Raw genomic sequence first — 23,546 nt, forward strand, 5'->3', positions numbered from 1 at the left:
TTGAAAAGATAAACAAAATAGACAAACCTTTAAGTAGGCTCATCAAGAAAAGAAGAGAGGACCCAAATAAACACAATCAGAAATGAAAGAGGAGAGATTACAACTGATACCACAGAAATAGAAGGGATTGTAAGGAATTACTATGAAGAACTGTATGCCAAGAAATTTGAAAGCCTAGGTGAAATGGACAAATTTCTAGAAAAATATAATCTTCTAAAACTCAATGAAAAAGAAGCAAAAAACCTGAACAGGCCAATAACAGCAGATGAAATTGGAGCAGTAATCAAAAAACTCCCATCACACAAAAGCCCTGAACCAGATGATTTCACAGAAGAATTCTACAAAGCATTTAAGAAAGAGCTAACCCCTATTCTTCACAGACTAAGAAGAGCTAACCCCTATTCTTCACAGACTAAAAAAAAAATCCAAAAGGAGGGAAAACTCCCCAACTCTTTTTATGAAGCCAGCATCATCCTAATTCCAAAGCCAGATAGAGACACAACAAAGAAAGAAAACTTCAGGCCAATATCGATGATGAACATAAACGCTAAAATCCTCAATAAAATATTGGCAAATTGTATCCAACAATACATCAAAAAGATCATACACCATGACCAAGTAGGATTCATCCCAGGGATGCAAGGATGGTTCAATATACGCAAATCAATAAATGTAATACACCAAATAAACAAAAGCAAAGACAAAAACCACATGGTCATATCAATAGACCCAGAAAAAGCTTTTGATAAGGTGCAACACCCATTTATGGTAAAGGTACTCAGCAAAGTGGGAATAGAGGGAGCATTCCTCAATATAATAAAGGCCATATATGAAAGACCTACAGCCAACATCATACTCAATGGGAAAAAACTAAAATCTTTGCCACTAAGATAAGGAACAAGACAAGGTTGTCCACTTTCACCACTTCAATATAGTATTGGAAGTTCTAGCCACAGCGATCAGACAAGAAAAGGAAATAAAAGGCATCCAAATCGGAAAGGAGGAAACAAAACTGTCATTGTGTGCAGATGACATGATAGCGTACGTGGAAAATCCTATAGCCTCTACCAAAAAACTGCTCGAACTAATAAATGAATTTGGCAAAACAGCGGGATACAAAGTCAATATCCAGAAATCAAAGGCATTTTTGTATACCAATAATGAATCAGCAGAAGCAGAAATCAAGAAAAAAACCCATTTGATATATCAAAAACAAAAATAAAATATCTGGGAATAAACCTAATCAAGGAGGTTAAAGACTTGTATGCAGAAAACTACACAACACTGAAGAGAGAAATCAAGGAAGACACAAACAAATGAAAACATATACAGTGTTCATGGATTGGAAGAATTAGCATCATCAAAATGTCCATACTACCCAAAGCAATTTACAGATTCAATGCAATATATATTAAAGTACCAATGGCATATTTCACAGACATAGAATAAGCACTTCAAAAATTTATATGGAACCATAAAAGACCCCGAATAGCAGCTGCAATTTTGAGAAAGAAGAACAAAGTAGGAGGGATCACAATACCTGATACCAAACTGTATTACAGGGCTACTGTAATCAAAACAGCCTTGTACTCGCATAAAAACAGGCACATAGATCAATGGAATAGAACAGAGAGCCCAGAAATAAACCCAAATCTCTAAAGTCTATTAATCTTGGACAGTATTAATATTGGACAAAGTTTCTTTAAAACTTTTAAGAAAGGATGGACAGAAGATAAATCTCTTGTTGGGAAGGGGAGGCTTGTGAGTTGTATCTAGAAAGCAGTGTAGTTGTGGGTGGTCAGATTTTGAGGTAAGGTGAGAGCAAAGGTTAGTAACTAGGCGTAGTGTGTAAGCAAATAGAGATAATCACTACAGTAATAGAATTCAGGAACCTGTAAGATGGTCTAAGGTGGGAGAGATGTGTTATGAAGTATTTACCATTGTATAGAACAGCTCTTATTTACAATAATATTAGAGCAACATTCACGTGATAGGCTCTATGTGATCTGTCTAAATAGGGGTTATAGAGCTTGGGTAGTATGCCAAAGGAAAGCAAGTGGCTTGAAGTATAGAAAATTAGCAATAAACTGTGGGGGCAGTAACATAAAATGGTGTAAAGATAGCCTCTTCAACAAATGGTGTTGGGAGAACTGGACAGCTACATGAATAAAAATGAAACTTGAGCACCAACTTACACCATACACCAAAATAAATTCAAGGTGGATAAAAGACTTAAATATAAGCCAGGAAACCATTAAAGTCCTAGAGGAGAGCATTGGCAGGAAAATCTCAGATATTCCACGCAGCAACATTTTACTGATACGTCTCCTAGAGCAAGGAACATAAAGGAAAGAATAAACAAATGGGATCTCATAAAACTTCAAAGCTTCTGCATGGCTAAGGAAAACAGTATCAAGATACAAAGAGAAGCAACTGTTTGGGAAAACATATTTGCCAATGATACTTCAGACAAAGGTTTAATCTCCAAAATATACAAAGAACTCATACAACTCCACTCAAAGAAGACAAGCAACCCAATTAAAAAATGGGCAAAGGACTTGAACAGACACTTCACCAAGGAGGACATACAGAGGATCCAGAGACACATGAAAAGATGCTCAATATCTCTAGCTATCAAAGAGATGCAAATTAAAACCACAATGAGATACCACTTAACACCAGTCAGAATGGCTATCATAAGCAAAGAAACAAACAAGTGCTGGAGAGGTTGTGGGGAAAAGGGGACTCTAATTCACTGTTGGTGGGATTGCAGACTGGTACAACCACTATGGAAAACAGTATGGAATTTTCTAAGAAAACTAAAAATGAACGTGCCTTTTGACCCAGCAATTCCATTCTTAGGATTATATCCCAAGAATCCTGAAGCACCAATACGAAAGAACTTATGCACACCAATGTTCATAGCAGCACAATTTACAATAGCCAAGAGTTGGAAGCAACCTAAATGCCCATCGGTAAATGACTGGATCAAAAACCTATGGTACATTTACACAATGGAATTCTACGCTGCAGAAAGGAAGAAGGAGCTCCTACCTTTTGCAATATCATGGATGGAACTGGAAAGCATTATGCTGAGCGAAATAAGCCAGGCAGTGAAAGACAAATACCATATGATTTTACTGTTAACAGGAATCTAAACAACAAAACAAACAAGCAAGCAAAATGTGACCAAAGACACTGAAATACAGAATGGGCTGACAGGGTCCAGAGGGGAGAGAATCACAGGGGAAAAGGGGAAGGACTCACATGAACAAGTACAAAGGACATATGGACAATAACTAAGGTGGGGGGCGGAAATGGGAGGGAGGTGGGGAGCACTGGGGGGGCAGGGTTGGGAATACAAGCCAGAAAACTGTACTTGAACAAGAATTAAATAAATAAATATAGAAGATCTTTCTTTGTCTTGAAGAAAAATATTTTTGGCTAGGTTATAGACTTACAGTCACCCAGAATACCCATTCCTTGCAGTAGCCCAGGGTAATGACTTCTGCCTTTCTAGTTTTCGTGGAAGATCCTTGGGCCAGTAGAAAGGACAGGCAGGTGGGAGTTCCCAGAATCAGCAGTGATGGGACAAGAAATGGCTTCATTTCTCTACATGGCAATTCAGTGCTTTTTGTGTTATTATACCTAATAACCTTGTTTCCACCTTCTTAAAAACACCCACTAATACTACAGAGCAATATTAGAAATGTAAAGTACCATGAAGAAAATAAGAGAGTTGGTATGGAGTACAAATTCTGGAATCAGTCACTTCTAAGTATAAATATCAGCACCTCCCCCCATTTCTAGCTGCATCAACTGGTGAAGCTACTGAATTTCTCCCAGCCTCAGGGTCTCCATTATATTAGAGGAGAGAAGCACGCTTATTTCACAGCATTTATTTAAACATTGCATAAGATTATGTATGTAAAGCGCTTCCCAAAGTGCCTGTAGTTACTCAGCAGTCAAGAAATTGCACTTAGCGCCATGCTGCTACTATTGATAATCATGATCTATATTCGATCTCATGTATGAGCACTGGTAACATTTCGTTTTTGTATTTATTGATTTTAGGTGGGTGAGGAGAGAGAGAGAGACTCAGTTTGTTGTTTTACTTATTCACGCGTTCATCAGTTTTCTTTCACACCCTGCCCAGGGTCAAACCCACAACCTTGGCGCATGGTGACTCTGCCTTCACCAGCAGAGCTGCCCGGCCAGGGACTAGCTCTGCTGCCCTTTTCGCATGTAGTTTTTCATTCCGATTTCCACGTGTCTGCTTCGCATTGTTTATACAATAACGGGATCGTAATTCTGTGTACATAATGTCTGTAGCTTGCTTTTTAAAGTAAATATTTCCATGTCAATAAAGTTCTACAATATAATTGGCAATGGCTGTATAATTATTTCTTCTTCTCTCTATAATAACTTATTTCACTGATCGCCTTATTGCTAAGCATTTGGGAGATGGTCCCAAATTTTCTCTATAATTAAAAATACTGTGATGAATTTCCTCGCACATAAATATTTCAATATAATCCTTGTGGGGTTAAGTTTCTGAAAACAAAATCACCGGGTCAAACAAAGTGAATACGTGCTTCTTTAGGGTTTTGACACATTTTGACAGATTCTCTTCCGTAAGAGGCACCCACTGAGAATATGTGAGATTCTCTTTTTCTGAAACTATCCACAACACTGGGACTTGTAATTCTGCTTTCAAACAGAAAAACATTGCCCATATAATAGCTGCAAGAAGGTGTTAAATTTCTGTCACTGTAAAATAAAAGCATTTTCATGACTAATCGAAATCTCCTAGTTGCTCTCTTACAGTTGCAGTTTATTCTAGAAAAGGAGCTGACAAACTAGGGCCCCAGACCAAAGCTCCCTTACTGTCTATTTTGGCACATTCTATAAACTAAAACTTATTTCTACAGATGAACATGGCAATTGATTTGTTGATAGAGCACTAACTTCAACTCTAATTAAGCAAAATACATTTTTATTGTTTAATCCTTACAGGAGGATATATTTATTGATTTCAGAGAGGGTGGGGGTTGGGCAGAGAGGGAGAGAGAGGAATTGATGTGAAAAACATTGATTGGTTGCCTCTCGTACTCACTCCAACAGGGGACAGAACTCACAGCCCAGGCATGTGCCTGACCAGGAATCGTAACCCCAACCCTTTGGTGTATGGGATGATGCTCCAACCAGCTGAGCCATAGTGGCCAGGACTTCAACCATTTTTATTGCCTCTTACTTCACATCTGGGTTCTAAATGCGATTTCACATAAATAATTTCCCAGTAAATGAAAAAAAGTACCTGAAAAATGCTTCCTGATAGAAAACAGGGCTTCTCTCAAGGAAGAGGCTTCTGTTGCACACCTTCTTCCAGTGAGTGTTGACAGTAGGCAGCTAGCTCTCGAAAGTCCCCAGGCCGCCTGCTTTCAAATCAAACTGGCCCACTTTCTAAAAGGTTATATCTCTGATCAGTGAAAATGGCCAACACGAATGAATCTCAACTGGCATTTGTAACTTTTTAGTTTGGGGGGAATGAAACTAGTCTTGATGCACACACACTATTTCACACTTAACACTGTTGAGCCACTATATCCCCCAGAAAGAGACGCACGAGAGAATTTTAAAAGGAACAACTAAGCATAGAACAGAAAATGTAAATCTAACTTTCTTTCATTTTTCTGAGCCACTTATTTAGGTGGTGAGTGAACGTAACATTGGAGGTATTACTTTGCTTTATGGCAAAAGGTAAGAAAAATGGCTAGGAGTAGAAAAAATACACACAGGAGTAAGATCTGGGTGGCTTTTCCATTATCTGTGACTTTCTTGATGACCGTGCACTTCCATGAGGTTGAACTTAAGTAACTCTTCTCTCTTCCTGAAGGTCATTTAGGTACATGCTGAGACAGTCTAATGCATATACCTCTTCTATCCTCAGGTTCAGTTTGGCAGAGAAATCCTTTCAAATAAGCAAGAAAAAAATAGCCTGATTTTTCACAGAATATAGGCTGCTAAAAATCAACAGCAAAATAACATATTAATTCTATAACAAGAACAATGGACACTAGAATTGAAATTTCTATAAACAGATTATATCAAAGTCATCTCCTTTCTGTAATCAGGTGAGCCAAGACAAGGAGAATATAATCAATAGAATTATCAAAGAGTAGCAGTAACGATGGCAATAATATTTAATGTTTGAGTGCTTTCTCTGTAGCAGGCCATGATCAGGCTGAGAATCAAATTCAACTCACTTTCAATAGTACCAACAAACACTCGCGTATGTTAACCAGGCCCTGTTCTTGTTCTATTATGTGTATTAACTTCTCGAAGGCAATGGCACCAATGAGGTAGGCACCGTTATTACCGCCCTGCTACAGAGGTGGGTTGGCAGGTTTGCCCTGCTGACGGAGCTGGTACACACTGGACCCGCAATTTGAGCGTGGGCCTCTTGGTCCCAGAGCTCATCCATGACATTCTCCTGCCTTTCAAACTCACCTGATGATGGAAGGTGAGAAGATTATAGTAGCATAAGCTGTAGTCCCAGCTGAGGCTAGAAGTATTGAATAGACAGGTTTTTTTTTAAGGGGAGGATTACAAACTACAGAGAATGAAAAAGGAGATAACTACTACAAAGGGTCCATTTAATCCCTATTATCTTCAAAACTTTTAAAATAACAACCGGTATATTCGACTGTTTGACAGAAGAAGGCAATGGTCCTCAAATCTCGCCCAGGTGAACGTGGTACCACAAGAAGGTCAAGCACGCAGGGACCTAGCAGGTGCCAATGTGAACACAGCAGCAGCAGTGGTGCAGGGGCAAGCGGTAGTTGTTACAGGAATCACAAAAATTGAGTGAAAGTAGCCACGATTTCTGGGGGTGCAGAATTAAGTACAAATTGTAGAAACAAAATAGCCACAGGGATGTAAAGTAGAGAGCAGGGAATAATGTCAGTATTATTTAATAACTATGTATGGTGCCAGATGGGAACTGGGAATATTGGGGGGAACACTTTGTAAAGTGTAGGATTGTCTAACCACTATGCTGTGGTTAGAAACTAATACAAAATAATACCAAATATAAACTGTAATGGAAAAAATAAAATTTAAAAAAAATACTTCCCTCTATCCCAACTGTCCCCCCCAAAAGTAGCCACCATTTCCAAAAGTATATTTTAGGTGATGCTAATAAGAATTATCCAAATACGAAAAATGCTGTATGGTTTGGTAATAGGAGGAGAAGCTGACTCAAAAGAGTTACACAGTTTTCTTTACCACAGGACTTCCTGGATCCTGGCACAGGCCTGTCGAAAGAGTATCCAGCCATGTACTATGAAAAATAGACACATTTATTGAAGAAGACACACAATACAAGAAACATTGTACATAGGACAACGATGCCTTCAGTCCCCTTCAAATTCAGCACCTTCAGACCTCACACAGTTCTCCCAATCGCCATCAGCTGCCCCATTGTATTTTCCTGAATCTCTCCAATGATCTGAAATCTCATCCTTTTCAAAGATGATTTTAGTTTTAGGAAAAGCCGGAAGTCACGGGGTGGCAAATCTAGGCTGTAGGGAGGCTGAGTCGCTTGGGTAATTTAATGTTTTGCCAAAAAACTCTGCATGAGATGTGATGCATGAGCAGGTGCATTGTCCTGATGAAGCTGCCAATCACCAGTTGCCCATAGCCGTGGACTTCTGAATCATCATCCAAATAGTTTCTGCTGAGGAACATTCAAGCTTTAATGCAAAATTTAATGCAGATTCATTTCTTTACTTGCTCAGTCATTTTGAATGCAAAGGCCACACAGTACACACATTTACTCAGTGGTGTCTACCACCCCCACTGACTAGTACAGTGAGGTCATCATTGTTCACACATGTGCATTCCAGTCCACTCTCCTTGGCTGCCAAGCTACACTGAAGTCACACAAACTGTTCTTGTAATATTAACAATGGTTAAACTTTTTCCAGGCAGACCTTATATACTAAAGTGAATTTCCATCAAACAACTATCATACACAGCATTTTCTAAACTCTTTTGAACACAGCATTTTTTTCTTAGAAAAAGGTTGAACATTTTGTAGATCACTCATTTTCCATGAAATGCAGTTTGACTGAACTAATCAACCTTTACTTTTTTCTCTGTGGTAAAAACTGTCAGAGTGCATTGCTGAGGGAAGTATTTGTGCTATGTGTCTCAGGTGTTCCCATCCACATACACTTACATGTAATACAGTATTACAAATCAGCAAAACCAGGCTGCCTGATCAGGTCAAGGTTGTGTCAAATGCCTACCCCTCACAATGGGTGAGGGGAATGGAATTGCTCAGATTTGGAGGTGAAATGATCCAGAGAATGCAATTGCAACCTAGACCGATAGACAAGGGGGAGGAACACAGCAAGTTATTACGCATCAGTTAGTACATTCGCCTAAATGTTTCAGTCCTTTAAGTAGGGAGCCCTTTAAGTTTTCTCCTTGTTTCTAACTGTATTTGTTAGCTTTTGGGGAATAAATGTTCGCTGAAGAAAATTGAAAGAATTTTTTTTAAATGTTGAATGATTTGAATCCCACCAACAGCAATTTCTTCTTTTTAAACACTGATATAAACATGTTTATTGAAAATAAATTAATATTTTACACACAACCAATTTGAAACGATTCATAACCCCACAAACTGAGATATCCTTGCTAACCAATGCATTAAAAAAACATATTTCCCATCTGTATATTCTAGAAGCAAAAGTTGGAATTACAGACTGCATACTTCTGAGTAGCCTTTTTTCAGTTAATATTCATTTAATTTTTTATACTTTATTTACCTTTGTCATATTAATAGTAATCATATTATCCAGAGCACCTCACCTCAGATATGTTTACACTCTACAGTATAAATGATACCAGTGTAATGATACCAAAAGTACCATTCTGGTGATACCAATGTGTCATTTGTTATTGACTGCAGGAGTGTTCCATCTCAAGTCAGAGTGAGGCTCTTGGTTGCAGCCACGGGAAGGAGAAAAGGTCTGGTCAGACAGGAATTTAAAAGTATCCACTGAAACCAGAGTCAAGTAGCCAGATGCTACCTCCTCTGTGCAGAATTGCTTGACTGGCTCACTCCACCCTAAGGAGAGTTCTTCCACTTGTGCCCAATAACCTTCTGTCTGTGTGTCTGCCTGTCTGCCGGACTGACTGACTGCCAGTGTCCTCTATTGTAAAAGCTTGATTAGTGGTATTGTGGGTTTTACATGCCTAGATCCCCGTGAGCCTCCCAAGGGCAGATAGGAGCTCTTATTGGTTTTTGTATCCTCTGGGCCAGACTTCAGTAGACATCAAATATATGTCTTATTGACTTAATTAATGAATTAATTCACAGGAGAACAAGATTTTTTCTCATTTGTGCAAGAATTCCCTGCAAAGGCTTATCTTATTTTTTTGAAATAGGCAAAGTTTGAATTGGTAATTCTTAAAGTATCATTAGGAAGAAAGTGAAATGTAATTATTCCAACACTAACCTGAATATTATGCTTAAGCATTAGTGAGGAATGTGCCTAAAAAAGCCAGGTGTCTATAGAAATCAAATAACTTGACAACCAGATGATAGTTGCTAAGAGACTGCATTTTTCTGGGAGCACATGGCATATGAAGTGTGGCCTAGATTCATACCCCACATAAAGCATCCTCCTTGGAGTTATCTAAAAAGTCGGATTTTGTTTGGTTTGTCAAGACATATCAGTCACTTCCTTCACTGTCCTGCTCCTGCTCCTGCTCCTGCTGTTAAAATCATGGGTCTATACATAGAATATTAATCCCCACCATTAATCTGTTGTGACAAGATTAATCCAACACCATCATCTGTTGTGGACAAGTCGTTTAGACTGCAGACTGAGGCCCCGTTAGCTCCAAAGCATTTCAGTCATGTTCAATGCCACCCTCTCCTTAAGTCACCACTGAGAAACAGCCACCACTTACGATGTACTAACAGAGCCAAACAAAAAAATTAAATATCTGCAGTGTTTCTGTACTCCAAAGGGAAAGAAAAATAAATTGGAGATTATCTGCAAGTTTTGAAAGCCTTGTGTTCACCACAGTGGAACATAGTGGAGATTTTGCTGTACTCTGCCCAAAATGGAAAACTGATCCCAGATGTGGCCAATGGGAGATCCAAAAAGTGCTAACCTCAAAAGCTAGAAAACATGTTTGAAATATATATGTCAGTATTTACCTGCTGTATTGGTGAGAAAGTTTATTGCAAGTAACAGAAACTCAAATCAAATGATCTAAATTTTGATCACTTGATTTGAGTTTCTAAGTCAAAAGAAGAAAGGACTTCCAGAGACATTAGAATAACTCAGATAACTCACAAAACCACAGGGATTTCAGGAAAATCAGAAGCACACCGAAGATGTCAGAGACTAGCACCACTGACAAGTGGATACGTCCCTCTCCACCTTAGTCTTCAACCAGACACTCTACTTCTCCCTGAGCATCAGTCCCACTTCCTGTGTTGCTCCTCATGCCTCCAATGTGACCATCAGCAGCTCTGAGTCACGGCCAAAAGACCAAAGCCCTTGGCTGCTCACCTCCAAGGTGGGAAGTTCCATGGAAAGATCAGGATTGGACCAGCCTGAGTGGCTTGGACAAGCCACAGTTACCGGCCCTCCTGAACCACTGGAAGTAGGAGCAGCCAGTTTCTAAGAGGAGGACTGAAGCTGTTGCAAAAAGAAGGGCAGACAAGATTAATCCGTTGGTTTTAAAACCAACGGACGTCCATCATCCAACCTCATTGGCAGTTATTTTAATATCACTTTGATCAGTTTGTCACAGCAAAGTGGCCACCTAATCCCTACCTTATACAACGTCACCTCTATTATTCACTATTCTAAAATGTTTCAACTTTTTTCACCTTAAAACACTAGGGGATTGCTATGACAGTGCCATTGATTTTTCTCACGTGTGTTCTATAAAATGTTTACACAAAATTCTGAGGTTTAGTTTTTACGAATTAAAAGAACGCATTGTGTTGAAAGACCAGAAGCAAAGGCGGAGAGAAGAGAAAGATGCATGTGATGCTCCTTCCCAATAGTTTCTAAGATGTCTAAAATCACTGCTTCCCAGTTTATAACAATCCCTTGTTCAATCAAGAAGAACAACATTAAGACTAATGAATATTTTTTTAAAACCCATAGGAAAAGCACTGTCTGTTCACAGGTGTCTACCACAAATAGGCAGAGGTCCGCACTCTGCAGTTACAAGCTGCAGTCCCTGGTTTTGTCCCTCGGATATGCCTCATGAGAATTCATAGTGCAGCACTGGCTGGTGTAGCTCCGTGGATTGAGTGCAGGCCTGAGTGCAGGCCTGCAAACCAAAGGATCCCGGTTCGATTCCCATTCAGGGCACACGCCTGGGTTGCAGGCCAGTTCCCATCAGGGGACGCATGAGAGGCAACCACGCATCGATGTTTCTCTCCCTCTCTCCTTCCCTTCCCCTCTAAAGATAAATAAATAAAATCTTTAAAAAAATAAAAAAAGAATTCATAGTGTATTTTAAGTAAAAGAATATGACACATCTACATGGAAAAATTCTCATAAGGCACAAACTATTTATTCAGCATCATTTGCAGAACTAAATTCACTCTTCCCCATCCAGAAATATGTCTTTATTTTAAAAGTGTGGTGTTTAAGGAAGTGTTGCCTCACAGATACTTGGAATTTTTTATCTGTTCAAAAGGTAATTATCAGCCAGAAGTATAATAAGCACACTTCATGGCTAGTCTCTCCAAATGTTCCAGGCAGTCTTCTTTGTGTGGATTGTTACTCATATGTATCAGTCTAACTCGGAGATTTTGAACTTTTTTCGTCTCATGTCACACATACACTAATTACTAAAATTCTGTGGCATATCAAGAATATATTTTTTGTTTTTTCTGACAAAAAATAGGTGTAATTTTGATTCATTCACACTGGATGGCTATTGTTGTGTTGGCTGTTGTCATTTTTTATTTGACAATCTAAGGGAGAAGAGGGCCACGTCCCTGACTACACAGTCAGGCACTGTGCTGTTTTAAAAATTCTTGCTCCACACCAGTTGAAAAATCGCTGTTCTGACTGAATTGCATCCTCTTAACCTAAGAATACTTCACGCATGCCTTCTAATTACCTGTAGTCCCGTCCAACTTTCAATTAACTTTCAAATCATACTAGTTCCACTCGCATTTACCCATGTGCGAGTCTTACTCTCTCCCCGACACTCACAAACAGTCACCTTCTCTTCCAGGACAGACAGTAACTGCTGACCTGCCACAATCACCACTCACACGAAGTCCATGTGAGTAGGTTTATTTCTTCACAAAGGGTCTACATTATCAGGCAGCATAACAATGCTGTGGTCAATGACAGACCACATATATGACAGTGGCCCTGTAAGATTGTAATGGAGCTTAAAAGTCCCTTTTGCCGAGGGACACCGTGGCCACAATAACATGCTAGCACACCGACCGCCTTTCCGTTTCGTGCAGCATCAGTCTATCAAAGTAATACCTGGGCCCAGGTGAGCTTCTCCCAGGCAGCTGGTCTCCCAAGGTGACACTGAACCAATGACCTTTGTGGTTCTTATTAAAGTTGCAAGAGGCCCTTTAGCAATAACCATTAGGAAATTTTGAAAAAAAAAGGTTTTTTTAGGCCTGGGAAAATACAAGGCACAGCAGGGGACACTCCACAAGGTCACATGTAGAGAGAGACAGAGAGGCAGAGAGAGAGACAGAGAGAGAGCAAGTGCGCAGGCCTGGAGTTCTGGTTTTATTTGGGCTAAGGGTGGGGACATATTGTTTCTCAGGGTCCCCTTTTATTGATGAATTTAAAACGTGTGAGTGAGAATTTAAAGCATGGGAAAAGTCAAAAAGAAGAGCCCAAAAGTTATCAAAATCACCCAAAATCTCTAAAACGAAGGAGCCACAGTGGAGGAGGCAGCCTGGCTCTGGATCTAGTGTGTGGCTGGCAGTGTGTTGGTCTGAGACAGGCGGCTTTGAAGTGGGCGGCTCCTTGAAGTGGACGCCTTGGCAACCAAAGCTTCAATCAGGGCCATGTGCTACCAAAACAACAATGACAACAACAACAACAAAAGCAAGTTAACTGTCCTGGCTTACAGTATGGTTACTCACGTTTGTGGTGATACCGGTATAAACAAACCCACTGCTCTGCTAGCCCTACAAAAGTGCAGCACGTACCATCACAGCGGCAGGCTACAATGTTCGCACAGCGACAGCACCGCCCATTGTCGTGTTTCTCAGACATACCCCCACATTAGGTGGCCCAGGACTGTAATGACAAACATGCAAGTGGGACTTAGGGAAAACTAGGGCTAACAGCAGCCGAACTGTCACCACCCCTAGGCCAAGGGGTCAGAGAGAGTGACTGCTGAAAACAGAGGGAGCATCCACAGACCCATGCTAGGCTAGTTTTGTTGGACGAGCTAGTTAGTTAAAGAAATTGAAAGGAGGCGTTAACAAAAGTCCACAGCAACTGGACAGAATCATGGTGGGTCTTTATCTAATACTAAAATGATTAGGATTAGCTGTGTCTTTATTTTCACTTTTTACTTCATGTTTCTAATAATTCCCCTGCCTTCTATTTCCTAAAGTTCCAACACATGGCAGATTGGAAATGCCCTTTCCTACAGGTAACGAAAGATGCTCTGCCTGGAAGAGGCTTCCTGGAGAGGAGCTGCCCTTCGCTTACGCAACACAGGCCGCACGGGCGCCCAGAGGGGAGACAGCCCAGTGGAGGACACCGACACCCTATCCTCACTCTCCTCCCTCCTCCCATCTCCTGTTGAAGTTTTCCACTGGCTAAATCCTTTGATGTCCATACAGGTCAGTCCCTGGGATAAAAAGCAGGAAACAGATGGGGGAACGGTGGGTCCCCTTTCTGTACAATTGAAAAACTCGTGTCCCCAGCAGAGCAAGGGCACAAAGTCCCATCATCACAAGTCATTTTGGTCACACTCCCTGTGCTACGCATCCCTGCATTGCCTCTGAGCTCCAGATTCGCGCTTCAGCACATGCTCTGCCCTAATGAGCAGAATTCCTTTAAGCATCTCTCTTGCACAGTGAGCTGTTTGCTGAGCTTTCTCAGCAGAGGGCCCTGGGGGACACTGAGGAAAGAAGGGGCCCTCCTCCTGCTGTTGGCAGCCACTGCCCGGGGTCAGCAGTGTTGGGGGAAGGACTACAGTCACACACGTCCCCGACCATACACGCAGAGCTTGTGGCCCCTTGGCAAGCTCTTAGCTTCTCAGCTGCAGCCTGGCCTGGTAGTAAAAATAGAACCCATTTCACAGGGTTGTGATGAGTCCTGATGTTAAAGTTCGTATGGACTCAGCATATTGCCATGCAGTTCTTACATGGTGAACCCAAAACGACCCGGGCTTTCTTCCTCACAGGCTTGGGGTGTGGAGCTGGGTAAAACTTGGGCTGGCACATGACTGCTCTGACACAGACGCTGGGGGAACGTAAAGGCCTGCAGTCACCTGAAGACACAGTCGCAGGGCAATTATTGCAAGTATCCAGTCCAATACATTGATCAGTACTTCAGTCTTTATACATGAGACTTCCATCTCTCTCACTCCCCCTGCTTGTGAGCTGTGACTTCGGGCCTCTCCAGGGTTAAGTGCTTGGATGGAAGAAATAGAAGGAGGCAGAGAAAAGCTTGTACTTGACTGGTAGAGCCAAAATACGCTTCATGCTATCTAAACCTCTCTCTTCATCGGGGAATATAAACGTCTAATCATTCGATGTTGTATGCTGAAAACTAATATAATACTGTATGTAAACACTCTATGTTGTACAGCTGAAACTAGTATAATATTGTATGTCAACTGTAATGGGAAATAAATTAATTTTTAAAAAGCTAATCCTTTTTCTTACCAACACTGTTAGGATTCTCCGGAGGGATTCCTCTCCAATGGTGTATTCCAGTTCCCCCGCCCAGCTCCATCCTTGGTTCCAGAAGCCCACTCAGTACTGACCTTCTCTGTCCTCAAGATGGTACCCGTCTTACATGAGATTTTAAAATGTTCCAGACCAGATCTCTCACACCCCAAGTGGCTCCCACTAGGCCAAAAGAATATTTATGTACCCTTTGTCCCAACGAACTCTAGGACTGAAGGTCAAGCCAAACAGAGCAACAAGTCCGCTCACTTGACTTCCAAAGCCGCTCGCCAGCACCCTCTCAGCCTGTTCTCTGGGAGGCAGCCAGACCCCAGCCCACCACGTCCGCCCTGACAGTGAGGTCCTACTGCACACTCGTGGACCCGCTGGTGGAACTCGTCACAAAATTGAAAATGAAACAGGTTTTAAAAACTTCCACAGCTTTTTGAGGGAGGGAAGTATTTCTGATTTGTAGTCTTCCTAAGAGACTATCGGCTATAATTTATCATGTTATGTCTTTATTTTTCTTCCCCACGACCGTTAATCAGACCATCTCTTTGGTAACCACATGCACGGTGATAAATTAGCCTCAGGTTGCCTTGCTGGGGGTTTCCCACAGACTGGGCCCTGCCATTGTGAGGGTAACACACACAGTCACCGAAGTAGAAACGCAACTGTTTATGCAGGTCACAAACCCCACCCATTAAAACCTGTCTTTGGCAATCTCGCTGTGTCCGGCCAAACTAAATTGATGTCACCAGTGGTCGCCATTTTATTATATACAAAAATCAGATAATAACATTTCTGATCCAACTATGCTTATGCTAAATAGTAATAATGACCCATTTTGGGAGAGGGGGAATAAATAATTTTTAATTTATTGTTGCCAAGTTCTGCTGACAGTTTCATAGTCCTGGACATGAGCCTGGTAATCAGAAGAGTTTTAAACAGAAAGATAAAAGTCCATAGAAAAGGAGGTTAGGGTTTGAATGGTTTTTTTGTTTGTTTTGTTTTTTGGTTTTCTTAAAATTCAGACAGAAAAAGTACAAGGATAAGCATAACCTGTATGCACTATTCTGTTGGTAAGACTGGTCATGTGCATCAGTAGAGTTAAAATGGTCACAGTGCTGCACAATTAGTCCGAAAACGAGTCATGAGAACCCCTGGAGGCAGCAGCTCCCCAAACTGGCTGTGTCAGAGCTGCCTAGAACGGTCCTCCCTCAGGTGAGCTGGACACAGACCTGTCATACCCGAGATGGCCACTAGTCCACACAATGTCCATTCTTTGCTTCTTGGTAACAGAACCCTGATATTACTAGAGCAGGGTAGCCAAATAAAATCCTTTCCCAGCTTCTCTTGAAAGTTGGTATGATCCTGTCGCTAATTCTGGCTGGTGAATATAACTAGAATGCTGTCTATTACTTCTGAGAAAGCTTCTTTAAGAGTGATGAACAGCTGGCTGTGAATTTTGGGGGGTTTCTATCCCATCCCCCTTCCTGCCTGTGTAACTTGGACTGTAAGCCTGGATGCCTTCAGCAAACATCTTAGAACACGAAATAATTTTGAAGTCAGAAGCCCTAGATGACAGATCTGAGGAGCCTGGGTCCCACTGACCATTCAACTACCAGGCCAGCCCTGCACGGCTTCTACCACTCTCCTTTCATGGGAGGGAAAGTAAACCTGACGTGCTTAAGTGCCTGTTATTACACACCATCACGTCCTAAACACAGTGATGCTGGCATTTTCTGGGCCGGCCCAGACTCTAACAGGTTATTTTAATTTTCACACAACTATAACAACCTCAACAACGCCCCCTGGTTACCAGTGATTGTGGCATGTCATTGGGAAATGTTAAAACTGGGGGAAATGCCTATCGTAGAATGAATAGAATAGGTATTTGGAGTTTTGGGTTTATCGCACCACTTTAGCTTCCCTGAAATTTTACTAGCAAGATCACTGATTATGAGACACAGAAGTCGGGAATTCCCAGCAGAGAAAGTTACAGGGCCGTGAGAGGAAGCTTTGTGCATACTCAGCACAGAAAGGAAGCCAAGGGCAATGCAATCTAACACAGGTGTTGCCACCCACAGCAGGGGGAAGACAAGGTGTCAGGTGAGTGTCAGTGAGACGGTACCTATAGCAACATCAGTGTCAGGGAACGTATTCATTATAGAGTTATGAACCTCTTGTACGGTAATGGGCCTTAACTGAACAAAGCACCTAGAAATCATGGTAGCCTACTGATTAAACAAAATCAAAGAAAGCCCCAAAGGAAGACACCTATGTTAATTACCTGGTAAACTCATAGTGCTGTTTTGGTTGTCTCAATTAATTACTTTTTTAAAAAATTTAAGCTCCTAGTTAAAGAAACCTCTTTAGGTATTGTGGATTGGAAACACCCAATTCAGTAAGGCTTTACTAAGCATCTACAGGTCATGATAACGGCTATTCGGGAACCGTCGTGCCCGTGAACTCTCCTGTTGGCCACACCGAGCAACTGCTGTAGAAACGAATGTGGCAGCGTCAGATTCACAAACTGAGCGGACACAAACTATCCTGACCTAACTAGCAATGAACTAGTGTTGCAGCCACACATCCACACTTGAATAAATTATACTGGTAAAGGAAAGAAAAGAGTATTCTTATAAAAGGAACCAGAATAAACATTCAAGTTACAATAAGGAAGTGGTTCTGGAAGCTTCTGATGAGTTATTATCAATATTAGATATTTCTACCAAGGAACATGAAATACTGGATAGCCTATAGGCATCGCTTAAGGCAGACTGAATCCTTCTGTGCTTCTGCTCCCTTCCCCTGTGTTAGAATCCCACACCACGCCTTGGCCACATGGCCTTGCACGCCTCCTACTGCAGCGTCCCAGTGTGGAGGCGCCCCAGGCTGCAGATGAGCCCAGCAAAAGCCTGGGCTCGATCAGCTGAAGTCCGCTCACCAAGCCTGTGGGTGTGAGAATAACCTGGTGTGAGCCTCTGATTCTTCAGGTAGGAATAGGGGTCTTCTACGTTCCGAATGTTTATATTCCCCCTAATTCACATGTTGACATCCTAACCCCAAAGAGGGTGGAATTAGATAGAGGCTTTGGGAAGTACAAAGGTCATGAGGATGGAGCCCTCGTGAATAGGATCAGTGCTCTTGCAAAAGAGGCTCCAGAGAGCTCCCTTGCCCCGCCCACCATGTGAGGACAAAGCAAAAAGGCGCCCTCTATGAACCAGAATACAGGATGCCACCGACACCAACTCTGCTGTTGCCTTGGTCTTGAACACCCACCCTCCAGAGCTGTGCAAAGTGAATGTCTGTTGTTTATAAGCTACTCAGCTTGAAGTATTTTGTTATAGCAGCCTGAACAGACTTAGATAGGATCCAATACACCACTCGAAAAGTGCAAGCTATTGTCAGCCATTTTTAAAAGTTTAATAATGCCGAAATAAAAGTATATAACTCAATATATAATGCCTTGGAATCATTTTGGGGTTTTGTCATAGCATATTTAAAGTCTAAAAATTAGAGAACGTTCAACTGGTACAATAAATGCTTCAGTATAAGACATGTTGACTGGTAGAGTTATACTTTGCCAAATAGTTCTCTAGGATAATATAAGTGTAATCATGGCTTGCCATGTCCATTTCCATTGCCAATCAAGCAACCATAGTCTCCAATAGGCAGCAATTTTCTCTTTCGCTTCTGGGCCTTCGTGCCGTATCACCTGTGTTCAACTCACCGCTGGAGTGGGCGGCTGGAAGGCAGCTGCAGCGGGAGAAAGCGACCCGGAGCCCAAACACTGCGCGTGCGCGGCGATCTTTGCCAGTGAGAGCTTGTTCTAATAATGTTGTGAGCAGTTTCCTAACCCAGGCATACCACCTGTGCTTCAAAAAGGTGGGGGTTATTTCTCAAAATTGTGTAAACAGATGACATGATAAAAATAGATTCTATGCTTACTGGTTTGAATGAACAATTATTAGGCTTTATAGTTTTTATTTGCTGAATATCCTTGAAAGAAACACATCACCAACTTCCTATTTATCTCTCCCCCCCATTAATACCAAGTATATGAAAGTCACTCAAGATACATACTTACAATCAATAATGAATGACACAATCCATGGTTTCAAAGGTATTTACTATTTGGTCGAACAGTAATTTTTAATTGTCAATCATAAAATGAAATGTACACTCATATATTGTTAAATATTCATCAGATCTGCATTATGGCTACATGACACCATTTCATACTCTGTGGGAAAAGGTAATTCCTGAGATCATTATTGGCTTTTATAAATCATTTTATTCACTGTCGAATCATCTTTCCTTAAGTTACTTGGGAGTGTGAATTGGGGATAGGATGTTCAATCTCAGACCAACTTTCTATATCAGTTAAATGAGAAAATAGGCTCTACTTTTATAAAAGGTAGAAAAATAACCATGGCATGCAGATTCTTCCCTAAAGTGTACCGCACAGGGAAGATGCAGGCCGAACACCAAAGAAGTCTTTTCTTAATGACTCTCAATTCCCTAAGGAACGGATGTTTTCCAGGTAACCGCTCCTTGACACACAGCGGTCCAGCTGTTGCTTTGCATATATTTAAAATATCCTTTGCTTAATCATCGTGTTCATCTTTAAAAGAAGATTACTTAAAATTGCATTCAATTTCTTTCTACAAACCAATAAGAGTGTTCATCTTTGCCAAGCAAACACAGTGTACACAGAAACTGAGTTGTCAGTCACCAGCCATGCATCCTGACCTGCTGTTTGCCTGGTGCGCCCACAGCCTGCGTCCTGAAAAGCAAGTCCTGCCTTTTGTGGAATCTGTACAGTTTACACTTAGAGATAGAGTATCAAATAAAGTCTAACCATCCTAGGCCTAGTAAAGCTTTAACGATTTCATACATCATATTCAATGGTTTTCAAAACAATCCTAGAAACCTCTAAATAAAATATAAAGTGACAAAAGCTGTGAGCACTTTCTTTCTTAGGTTCTGTAAGGCCTTGGAATCATTTGTATCTGTGTTGGATACATTTTGATTCTCTTCTGCATCTTGATGTCCTTGCTCATGAAAGAACTGGAACAAATTAATTAAAAGAAACCACTTTAAACCACTTGAACTTCTGATCCTACCATAGAGGTTTGAAAGCTTATGAAACCTAGCTTGTATTTTTTTTTCTGGGTTTTGAGGTCTAAGTGATTACAGACTACATGCTTCTTGCTTTGTGGTGATTTTCTAATATGTACGATACATGAAAAAGTGGGTATTTACTGAAGATCCTGTATACAAGTCTTTTCAGACTGGAACTGATAACCTTTTGAAATATTTTTAATAACAAATATTGGCCAGTTTCACAGATCTGAAAGCAAGAACAAGTTTCCTCAACTTACAGTTGAAAAAACTATCTTTTACCTAAACAGGATCAGCTTAAAATCCTTTTGGAGATGTTTTTATTTATTAAATGCCTTCACTAACAACAACTTCCATTTCCTGTTAATCCAATTCAATTTCTCCTGCATACAAAGTGATGAGCAGAATGGTTGTGAATCCAGTTAACATGCCAGCATTCTGAATCATGAAGAAGGTGAAATCGATTTTTCTTCCAGTTACCTTTTCTCTCAGCATATCGTTCATCTCTGGAAACTAGAAGGAAGACACATTGTCAGATAACCGTTGCCACCTTGTGGTAAAGCACAAAATAGTCATCTACAAATTTCTGTGGGGTGGAGGATGGTCATTTATTTCAGATGTTTAAATGTTTTAGCACAGAAAGCACAATAGTAATAAGCCTTGTTAAACATCATCAAGAATAAAAGTATTGAAATAGTGTTCCCCAAGTGAGTTAATCAACCAGTGGAATGGGATTTACTTTATTCTCTCTTTTCCTCTCTCCTCTCTCTCTCTCTCTCTGTCCCGCTCCACCCACACCATTCTTTCAGGATCTCCAATGCATCCAGCCTCTTTCCCTCCTCAAATCTTCAAACTCACCAAAATTTCTATCTGAACTCTTCTGCCTCCAATTTTTCAATGAGCTAACTCCTTCAGGTCTCAACTTAAATCATATTTTCCTACGGAGGCTTCTCTTAGCCCCTTCTAACTTACATTAGATTCCCTTACTTTCATCTCTCATCATATATATTGCTTTACTTTTATTGCACAGACTTTTTATTTGTAATTACTAGTCATGTGTGTGATTTTGCTTGTGTGTTGAATGTTAAGTTCCCCTCTTTGTATACAGGAAGCCCCCCCCACCCAATAAGGGGCCTGCACCTCTTCTGTCAACTGTGGTTCCCCCAGTTCCCTGTCCATGTTCAGACCTGGTACAGAAATGTCCACTCACGGTATGTGAATAAATAATTTTTTAGCAATCACTATACATGTAAATTCTGTTCTTTTCAATGTGTGTCCTTTTGCTTACTCTACCCCTCACAAAATTACAAGGCTTTTAAGTAAATTATGTGCTGCTCTAAGATTGAACACTATAACAATCTCATTATAGTGAAAGCAATTAAAACCCCAAGTTCTGTATCTAAGATCTAGCCCTTCTCAGCAGGTAATTTCTACTGAATGGGCTCCATGTGGAGATCTGTAAATGCCATGTTTAAAAGCATAATCCGAAAGGCCTGCTCCGCCTGCTCCAGCTTCGGCGGTGCATCATACAATGTCAGCCTCCAAACGCCTCCACAGTCAGCCATGGGCCCGATGTAAGAAAATCGTTACAAGGATAAAATGGGTGAAACCACTCTGAAAACAGTGAAACTGCTGCAAGCATACACAACATCATTTATCAGTATTATTTCCGCAAACTAAACACTCTAATGGATTCTGTTCTCATGTCAGAGAAAGAAGAGATGGCCTAGCACAGAGTAGGAAGCATTAATTCTGTGAAGAAAAATACGAATGCAGTGGTGGTTCTAAGGGTCAGCACCACACGATGAACACAGTCAGAGAGTTGTCATTTGTTGCTAAGAATGCAGATGGAGGAAATTAAGTTATTAAATTATGTCTGTAATATATATTCAGTTTCAAATGCAAAGGAAATATTCTTTGATTTGCATACACTTAGCACCTCCTCATGTTCTAAAAAGCTGTCAATGATTCATTTGAAAATGCACTGAATCATTTATATTCTGCCTCTTACATATATACACAAATAAATACATAGACATAAGTACAGATGCAAATATAAACTGACCCAAGTACATACTATCCGATTTTAATTTGCCAAATTAAAATTAAAATTTTAGTTTAATCCCAAAATGTTCTCACTGTTTAGAACTTTGGAGTAACAAAATTCTGTTTGCAAAACAAGTTATTCCTCTTCCAATGCAATGTCCTCTCAAAAAGCAGGAAAAACTCCCAAGGGACTTACCATAATAGAACACAAGTTTTATCCACCACAGGACAAAAAACCTTGGGAAAATATCTCTACTTCAGCAAAAATAATTTACTTCCTCTTCAATCAATAAGATCATAGATTAAAGAATCAATGAGAACTCCTCTCAAACTGCTATTAGTACAGAATACTCAAAAAGAGTTATCTGTTAAACCAGGAACGTTTTAAACTACAACAAAAACAGCCTCCATTTGCCCTTAGTGAAATTGTAACCAAGATGTTTATTTATAAGTTTTAAACTAAAACAAGACAAAATTTAAAAATCTCTTACCATATCTGCCAGAGAAATATAGAGAAACATGCCTCCAGCAAGTGCAAATATAATATTTGGAGCAAAATTGTTGCCCACCAAAATGCCGAAAGCTAGCCCAACATAGCAGGAACACGCAGACAGGAAGTTGAATAACAAGGCTTGTCGAGTGCTCATTCCTGCATTGAGTAGGATCACAAAGTCCCCTAGAAGAAGGAGAAAATGTCAGATGAAGAGGGTTTTCCATTTTTGGCTAGACTGAAAGAAAATCAATGTTTAAACAAGGGTTTCTTTACTCCAGTGCCATCAGCAGAAATTGTAAGCGTGTCACCTGAAATGTTTCACTCCACCGAAACCAAGAAGTACCAACCAACTTTGCAACCCGAGCAGAGCCCCTTACCCAGCTCGTGCGGAAACTCCTCGCACAGGATTGCTATGGAAGTGCTGAGTCCCTGGAGAAGAGACAAGGTGCAGGAAGCCCCAATCGCCAGGCCATCGATGAAATTGTGGAGGGCGTCACTGAGCGTTATCATCCAGGCAATTGTCCCTATTTCTGACAGCTTGGGCCCCTTCAGACAAGTACATGAGCTTGACTCCTTTCTTTCATGCTGCAAAATGGCAGAAAATCAATCGACAGAATAATCCACATTTCTTGAAAGTCTAAGATACACAGAGAAGCGGATATGTACATGCCTTGAAGAAGACAGACAAATGGTTATAACAGAAAGTCTTTCACAGTGAATGGGAACCCCTAGTCCTGTGTAACGGAGAAAAGAAAATTTATGGTAGGAAAAAAGGAAATGAATAGATGGACAGGCCTTGAACAAGCTACTCAAAAGACATTTTATTTCACTTTCCCCTTAAAACAATCCTTTGATTTGTATGAACAAATTCTTACTACCGCCTTCCTGAAATGTAGCAGATATTAACCTACGGATTTGATTTACTCGCATACATTAAAA

At 40.7% G+C, this 23,546-nt stretch overlaps 1 protein-coding gene across 1 annotated transcript in view; it reads right to left on the bottom strand.

Moving 5' to 3' along the window:
* Nucleotides 1-19,056: 19,056 nt before the first annotated feature.
* Nucleotides 19,057-23,546, bottom strand: part of SLC39A8 (solute carrier family 39 member 8) — a 69,220-nt gene continuing 64,730 nt past the window's right edge. The window contains exons 7-9 of the mRNA XM_037036263.1: nt 22,985-23,192; nt 22,606-22,790; nt 19,057-20,581 (exon numbers count right to left, since the gene is read on the bottom strand). Of these exons, the coding sequence (XP_036892158.1) occupies nt 20,432-20,581; nt 22,606-22,790; nt 22,985-23,192 (543 nt within the window). The 3' untranslated portion in view covers nt 19,057-20,431. The remainder of the gene's footprint in view (nt 20,582-22,605; nt 22,791-22,984; nt 23,193-23,546) is intronic.

The sequence above is a fragment of the Sturnira hondurensis genome, unplaced genomic scaffold, assembly GCF_014824575.4.
Source record: "Sturnira hondurensis isolate 20B ecotype Veracruz unplaced genomic scaffold, ASM1482457v3 Scaffold0022707, whole genome shotgun sequence".
Classification (NCBI taxonomy): domain Eukaryota; kingdom Metazoa; phylum Chordata; class Mammalia; order Chiroptera; family Phyllostomidae; genus Sturnira; species Sturnira hondurensis.